At 41.7% G+C, this 8455-nt stretch overlaps 1 protein-coding gene across 1 annotated transcript; it reads left to right on the top strand.

The window, feature by feature from the left end:
• Positions 1–4491: 4491 nt before the first annotated feature.
• LOC119569482 lies at positions 4492–8227 on the top strand. Its single transcript, XM_037917628.1, has 6 exons — positions 4492–4558; positions 6094–6216; positions 6388–6642; positions 6860–7190; positions 7538–7761; positions 8103–8227. Exons 2-4 carry the CDS (start codon positions 6141–6143, stop codon positions 7186–7188), a joined length of 660 nt encoding a protein of 219 aa, XP_037773556.1. The 5' UTR covers positions 4492–4558; positions 6094–6140; the 3' UTR covers positions 7189–7190; positions 7538–7761; positions 8103–8227.
• The last annotated feature ends 228 nt before the right edge of the window (positions 8228–8455 follow it).

Raw genomic sequence — 8455 nt, forward strand, 5'->3', positions numbered from 1 at the left:
TGGTCGAAAGGTGGGTTTTTTTTTTTTTTGGGGGCCCCTTTTCCCAAACCCCAAAAGGGGTTTTTTGCTTTTTGGGGGGGTTTCCCCCCTTTGGGGTTTTTGGTTTTCTTGGTTTAAATTTTTTTTTTTTTTTTTTTTTTAAAAAAATTTGCCCTGCCTTCCCCTTTTTTTTTTGGGGGTTTTCCCCCCCGGGGGGGGGGGGGGGGGGCTTTAGGGGGGGGGGGTTTTTTTGGGGGTGTTGGGGGGGGGATTGGTTTGGGGGGCCGGGACTGGGGGGCATTTCCCCCCGGCCTCCCAAATCCCTTCCCCCCTTTGTTTTCCCCCCTTTTTGGGGGTTTTTTTTTTTTTTTTTTTTTTTCTTTTTTTTTTTTAAAAGAGGGAAAAAAGGGTTTTAAAATTTGGGCCCCAAAAAAAAAAATTTTTTAAAAATAAAAAAAAAAACAAAACTTTTTAAAAAAATTAAAAGGAAAAATTTTTAAAAAATTTGGGATTGTACCTTTTTTTGGTTTAAAAAACATTTTAAAAAATTCCCCCCCCCAAAAAACCCCCCAAAAAAACAAAAACAAAAAGGGGGGAAAAGGGGGGCCCGGTTTCCCTTGGGGTTGAGTTAAAAAAAAAAACCAAAAAAATTAAAAAAGAAAAAAACCCCCCCCCCCCCAAACCCCCCCCCCCCAAATAAAAGGGTTTTTTAAAAAATTTGCAAAAGGGGGGGCCCCCGGCCCTTTCCCCCCCCCCTTGGGACCGGAAAGGGGGGGGGAAAAAAGGGGGGGGGGGGCCCCGGGGGAAAAAAGGGTAAAATTTTTGGGCCCCCCCGGGGGTTTTTTTGCCCCTTTTTGGGGGTTTTTTGGGGGGGGGTTTTCCCCTTGGTTTTTTTTTTGGGAAAGGTTTTCCCCCCCGTTTTAGGTCAAAAAATTTTTTGGGGGTTTTTTTGGTTTTTAATTTTAATTTTCCCCGCACTTTTTTTTTTAAAAACCCCCCAAAATATCATGAGAACCGGGTTTTCCTGAATCCAAAATTTTTCCCCCAAAAACCCCCCCCCCCCGGGGGGGAAAAAAAAAAAAACCCCCCCTTTTTTTTTTCCCCCAAAAAAATTTTAAAACCCCCCCTTTTTGGGGCCCCCCTTTCCCCGGGTCCTTTCCCGGCAATTTTTTCCCCCCCGGGGAAAAAGGGGTTTTTAAAAAGAAAAAAAAAATCCCCCCCCGGGGGGCCCTCCCGGGGCCCCCCCCCGGGGCCCCCCGGGGGCCCGGATGAACCCCCCCGGGCGCGCCCCGGGCCTGGGGGGGGCCCCGGCCCCGCAGGGAGGGGAAATTGTTTGGGGGGGCGGACGGCGACCCCCGGGGGCCGGCCCAGGGGCCCACGGGGGGGCCCCCTTTTGGGGGCCCCGGGCCCCCCCTTTTTCGGGTCCTCTGCCCAACCCCTTTTTTTTTAAAAGGGGGTTTAAAAATTTTTAAACCAAAAGGGTTTTTTTCTTTAAAACCCTAAAATTAAAAAAAACTGTTTTAAAAAAAAAAAATTTTCAAAAAATTTTTTTTCCTTTCCCCCCATAAAATAAACCCCCCCCTTTGGGGCCCCCGGGGTCAGTCACCTTGAGAGTCTCAAAAGGCGAAAAAAGTTAAATTTTTAGGCCGACATTTTTAAATGCCCCTTTCCAATGATACTCGGTTTCCATGCAATCAAACATTAAGTATCATCCTTCAGGCGCACGTTTCGCAGGAGCGTGTCGCATGCCTTTTTAAACCGTCGACCAGCCCCGTTTCGCAGGCCCGCCTCTCGTCGTCCCGAGTCGAGCGCTCACTCGCGCGACCCGACGCCCAGCACAGACGCGGGTGGCGAGCAGAGACCCGGACCGAGCCGACCTCGTGACCTTCTCGGACGACGTCGCCACGGACGCCGATGCGAAAGCCTCGCGGCGACGTCCTTGGAGTCCGGCTACTCGGGGGCCGGGGCACCCTCGCGCGGCGCAGGAGAGTGGAACTTCGTGGTCGTGGGTTACGGCGACGGCGACGCCCGCTGGAGGCCGGCCGAGCGAAGGTGACCCTATCAGGTGAGGCCTTTTCTCTGTTATGGCCTTCGTACGTGGCACTCTCTCGCTCGTCTGCGGGTCCTGCAGTGCCAGCAACCAATCGTGTCACGAAGAGGGGGGAAAATTTTAAATTTGGAAATCATTTACTAAACACATCATTTTTGTATTTAGTTGCAAGTCTGCCTGAATTTCCCAAATTTCGTGGATACATTGATAACCTGCCATGGAACTTTAAAATCTTCGATGTATTATAGAAGAGAAATACCCATAAATTCATATCAGTTTCATAAGGAACGCTTTACCCATAATAACTGATCCCATCCATTTGTGGCTCCACGGGGGTACTTAGAATCAGCCATGTGAGTATGTCTAGCAAGTAAGTGACGAATAAATAAAGGAAATAAATATGGCATTCCAAATTGTCGTTTCTTTAGCACCCGCCGTTGGGCAATAACATGCCACCTGTGATCCGTTTTTATTAAAGTAATAGGATAGCGATCCAACCGTAAATAAATTTGATTACAATTTTTAGCATAACTAGAAAAATATTTAAAATTTAGCAACAATACAAAATGTAAGCAAAAACTATTGAGAAAACGGAATACCTGGAAAAGAAACATTAAAGTACTATCATTCAATCAAATTTTTCAAAGCAGACTTCAAAACAAAGGAATAATATAGAATTTGATTTCACAAATTCAATAAACAAGAACGCTTTACATGCAATAATGTCTCAACATAAATTTTTTTAATGGAGGGAAATTATCGAATTTCAAAATTAGAAAAGAAAGACATTCATTTTTTAATACTAGAACATTATTTCAAAAGATAAAATAACCAAATAAAAAAAATCACTTTTTGATTACAAGCATGCCCCAAAAAAAGGGAAATTTACAAAAAAATTAACCTTCAGCCATTTTTGCGTTCTTTTCTTAAAAATTAATTAAGAAACTTTTCAGCAAGGCCACTGGGCCAACAGCAAACTGCCGAAGATTAAAACCACGCCTACAAATCCCCAGCATCCCCAGCGCACAAAATCGTTTACGACAAATAAACAGACTGAGTCAGGGTGGGGCGGACAAAGCCTTTAAAAAGACAAAAGCCCAAGATTGGGGGCAGGGGGGCAACGGGGCGCCACCAACAAAAAGGAAAGGGAAAAAAAAAAAAAAAATAAAAAAAAAAAAAAATATTAAAAATAACAAAAGGGGAAAACGCTTGCGACACCAAACACAGTAATTTTTTCATTTGAATCCCTTTCATTCCTTGTCTAAAAGCGCTAATAATCAATCATTCAGATTTACAATTTGGGAACTAAACCAAATTTCCTCGAAGAAAGAAAGGGAAAACCAAGACAACGAATTCAACCCTGAAATCTCTAAGTATAATAATAATAATAATGATAATAAATACATCTCGATCCACCAGACAATGGACTCGCGGGTGGGCGTGGTGGGCGCCGCCCGGGGCTCCCCAGACGCTTCTGTCAGGGTCGACGTCGGGAGCCTAGATGGCGTTGATGTCGGGGGGCGTCGGGTCGTGCGCGAAGGCTGACAGTCCCTGCTACTCCGACGGAGGCGCTAAACGGCGGGCACTCTCAGGCACTGCGTCACCATCGCCAATTCGGCAGGAGGCGGGGGCGGTGATGTCGATCAGTGTGACCGCGTCTTTCACGCCCTTCAAACGTGAGTGACATTGTTTCCATTGTTAATAAGGCTAATGGTTGATGATATAATCCAGTATATAATTATCTTTGTTTTATATGTTAGTACTAGTTTTGAAAAAAAGGAATCATCACTGTCTTTATTATTGTTGATTTCTTCTTATCATTACTTTTCCCTTTTTAGCATTACTAGTATTGTTTTTTCTATCATAAATTTTTTTGTCCCCAGCACCTTCTTTCCTCGCATAATAAACATAACTAATGATTTTTCATAATTGTCTATATCATTAGTGTTAACCTTGGTAAAATCAACAGGGCCTTAAAAATAATAGTTACTATTATTTCATATAGTTTTTACCATGTCAGTATATCTATCCTTATGACTACGATCGGCTTTTGCATGAACAAATTACTTTTGTAGCATACATCTGGCTGCCACTTGTACTTCTATTCTGGTACGTAATCAAATGAAAATTTAAGGGAAAAAATTAATGGACGGGATAAATTCGATAATCATATATATTAGGGTTAATATACCCACCCCTTACCTAATGCTGTATACCAAACAGTAGAAATAATAAATGAATGGCCAAATTAATACCCACACTCATAATTTTACAAACAAATAAACCACAAATAAAGAAGATAATATACTCGTACCCATCCTTCACTGTACGCATAACTTGCCAAATTATTAAGCTACAGGTATTTAAAATAACATACCCACCTCCTTACTCTATAGAGATGGCCCAAGAACCAAGTGTTAGAGCTGGTCGACAGAACTATCCTGAAGGTTACTCCAGAGAAGTGAATTTCCATTCCCTTGAGGTGGTGGTTTTCAACCCGCAGACTGATGACCTTCTGAGTAAACCAAGGTATGAGATGAGGCAAAGACTTTATCTAATTGAAATTGATTCTTTTCTTAATAAGCCAGTAAACATATGGACATAATTAGTATATATGTAAGAAAGTATTATTATTCATATATGTAATATTGGTTAGATGAGTTAACGAAAGCATCCATTATTATAGTTATGGTTATAAAATTATGTGATTATGCATTTGATTTCAGAACTTTACATTCAACATCAAAGTCTAAAACATCTTAAAACAAATCTTACTTCAAACTTATCTTTTAACATAGAAAAGTAAAACTTTTCACATTAAGATTAGATCAGCTTTCATTATAGTTTCTATCTAACAGTCTGTAGGCTTGGCGATATTGCGGGTGATTTTCACCATTATACATTAATAGCAGATGGCATATTCATTATTTTCTTGAATCTGTTCAGTGTTTTGATTTCTCTGGCTGGCAAGTCTGTGTAGGACTAGAAACTGTAGATTTTTTTTTTTTACGTTCTAACGTTCGTTTTGTTCGTTCTAACAAACTGTGATAGTAATGGCGTTATTATCTTTATTATTATATTATTAACTGTAGTAGATTTTTTAAATTTATCTATTGATTTATTTATTTTTTTGAAAACGAAGGCCATATATACTACGGAAGCTAATGATATCCATAAGCTTTAGCAGTTTAAGTCTGAAAAGGATGCTTTACATAAACGAATTTCTTTATTTCCTCCTTAGTTCTTGCTTTCTTTGTAATGATGAGAAGTTTCAGCCTAGTGGGAATACGCTGCCAAGGTGAAAAGCAGATGAGCAGAAGGGTAAACTAAAGAGCAATAGATTTGTCGGATAAGAGTGAGCCAGGAATGAGGTATAGTATCACAGATTGTCTGAGTATTTCTTGTCAGGATTCTTTATCATCAGTTACACTCACCCGAAGTTTTATACTATATATACATTGGATAGTAATAATATGCTAATTGTCGTAAGTATTTTGATGAGGCATTATCTAGTGCCTCTTTTCTAAACCTTAGTTATAAGGTTTCTACAGTAAACCAAAGCATGACCTAACCTCATTTAGATGAAGGAAAACCAGGAAAGAAACCAAGTATTGAACCTGAGGAATGCCCTGTTTGACCCATTGTGTTGAAATGGCATGACGTGCATGCCATGCCCACTGTCATTTTAGTTTGTGCACTGTGTTTACACATGTATGGATCCACAAGTGCTTAGTCAACCGTAGGGCTATCTGTGTGCAACAAATTTCACAAATAGGTATAGGGAACCGTACATATACCTGCGGCAATTAAGCTAATTACTGTAGTACATTGATGTCATATATCTGTGTCTATCAATATATGTAACATAAACACATATATGTGTGTGTGTACAAAGAGGTGATCACGTGCTTTACCTTTACTTCTGATATATTCAAAACCACACGTGCAGGGTGGAAATCGGAACGGGTCTTGAACTCAAGACACAAAATGGGAACGAGCTTTGAATAAGGCTGATCGTCTAAGTATCGCTCATCATTTTTTTCCTATCCGTTGTTGCACTCCAGAGCCCGACGGATCCTGTATTCAAGAGGTGGACATTACAGAAGGACTCATGGACTTCAAGGTGCTTGTAGTGGAGGTAGACGCGGAAGGACAAACACAAGAGTCTGTTCTCTCTCCTTTCTATGGTAAGAGGAAAGAGACGGGGAGTAGGGTAGCTAGGAGGAAAAAAACAGAAAGAGATAAATGTTTACATGTCTGCATAACTGATGAATCCCTAAGAATCGAAGACATGCTCAGCAAATCCAGTCATTCTCTGATTACATAAAATAGAATATATATATTCTTTACCTTTGGAGACTTCATGACCCGCGTCCAGCACTTCAACAACGGCAATGACCTCGAAGTCCGGTGGCGAACCTCCAAGGAGCAGAACTTCAGCATCAGCATTGAGGACGATGTCTCAGGTGGCTTCACAAAGACGTCCATGACATGTGGACAGGACCTTAGGACATGCAAAGCTTATTTCACCAAGTTAAGTACAGAGGTGGCTCATAAGGTGAAAGTGACGAAAGATAAGACAACCATGTCGGTCTCCGTTCAGCCAAGCCAAGGTAAGGAAGATTTCCAAAGAGTAGGTTTATTCAGAAATAAATAGACAAGGAATGGAAACACAGACAGAGAGTGCGATAATATTATGAAGCGTCAAGGCAGATGTGTATATACATGGCTCTGTTCCTTATTTCCTTCCCAGTCTTCGAAATTGCTAATAAGCTCTTAAATCACTCCTATCATAAAAGATAAAGACTAACAGATCCTCTCCTTCCAAAGATACCACGACGTCCCTTTCCATTACACGAATCTCCAAGGTCTCAACACTGCATCCTCAAGCGCAGCTGACAATCTCGTCCGACATAGACGTCGAAGGGGTGAAGTACCTCGAGTACGTGGTGATCGAACCCCCTGTTGGCAACGATATTGTTCAACACATTGCCTTCGCAGACTTCGATGACGTCATACACACAGGCAACATCATAACATTCGAAGACGTAGAAGAGCCCGAAGTTGGGCGTCGAAGTGACGGTGATGGTCATTGCGCACACAGGCGACGGCGTGGACTCGGACGCCCTGGCCTTCGGGAAGGAATTGGCCATTTTTGAAGGTAAAAGGGAAATGTGGAAGTGCAATGTTTCTATCAAAGATAGTGCTATTAGCAGGATCAGATAGATATTTACTGAATGCATAGTTTGAATGATAAAGATACTATAAAATCCCAATAGAAAAACCCTTTTTACTTGTGTTTTCAGTAATATATTTTTAGTCTCTTCATTTTCTCATTATCAATACCGTTGTAATAAAGATGAACTCAAGCATTATAAGGGACACTTTCCTTATCATTTTCTGTCAGAGATCAAGCTCTTAGTCTACTAATTCCCTCATTACTATCATTACCGCTTTAATATAGATAACATACTATGTGACACGCCCCCCCACCCCCTCTTCCAACAGGTATCAAGCTCCCAATCATGACGAAAGTGGGAGCAGAAGCATTCAGTCCCTCAAAGTGGAGACGGGAGAAATGGCAGTCAAAGTGAACGGTTTCCTGTGTGCAGCCAGCACAATCTGCTACAATCTGGAGCCACGAAATATCCTGGAGCCTCCCGAAGTCTGCAGGATGGCCAACCCAACCCTCGAGCAGTGTGACATGACGGCAGTATACGTACAGCCAGAGGGTAAGTTTAGACATGGAATGAAATACAGGACGTTGGCAAGTGAATGCAAAAGCTGCTGAGGGGAGTTTAGTCTGTCACTCAAAGCACAGTGGCTGTATTCAGTTCATATTCACGTTACTGTGCTTGTTTAGGTCATTAGTTCTCAGCTTATACATCGTGTCAGACAATTGTATCGTGATTACTCTCAGAGGGTGTCGCATAACTTTTACAAGTGTATACGTCTTGCCTTTGGAATTACATTTATAAGTTGATTAAAAGGAATATAAAAAGAGAAAAAAACACGGCACAGAGTTAAAATGAATACAAAATGTACATTGGTCAACAACGTTCCCCTCTAACAGCTCTGACCGATCCGTCGGTTCAACTGAGCTTCACCGGTGCGCCTGGGAGGACCTGACTGTCGCCGCTGATTTTTCCGAAACGTCGTCACAGTGAAGCGAAACTCTACACAAGCTCGGGGATCTGACACCGAGCCGCTAACCTGTGACATCACCGGCCAATCGCCGAAGTCTGCACATTCAAGGTTGAGCCAAATGTGACGGAATTTAAGATTTTGCTGATGGTATTAGATGCCAAGCGACTGTGGTACAGTCACATGTCGGGAATTGAAGGTAATATTCGTTTGTTATATTCAATTTACCTATTTCATATTAACCAGGGGAAAATATTGAATAAAAATAAAGGATAAAAAAAC

Source organism: Penaeus monodon, unplaced genomic scaffold, assembly GCF_015228065.2.
Source record: "Penaeus monodon isolate SGIC_2016 unplaced genomic scaffold, NSTDA_Pmon_1 PmonScaffold_15613, whole genome shotgun sequence".
Taxonomy (NCBI): Eukaryota; Metazoa; Arthropoda; class Malacostraca; order Decapoda; family Penaeidae; genus Penaeus; species Penaeus monodon.

Bases quoted from the DNA above. Each gene is read 5' to 3' on its own strand.
- LOC119569482 (XM_037917628.1), top strand. From the start codon at position 6,141: ATGGACTTCAAGGTGCTTGTAGTGGAGGTAGACGCGGAAGGACAAACA. The intron at 6,217-6,387 runs GTAAGAGGAAAG...TTACCTTTGGAG, and splicing joins TGTTCTCTCTCCTTTCTATG to ACTTCATGACCCGCGTCCAG. The intron at 6,643-6,859 runs GTAAGGAAGATT...CTCCTTCCAAAG, and splicing joins CTCCGTTCAGCCAAGCCAAG to ATACCACGACGTCCCTTTCC.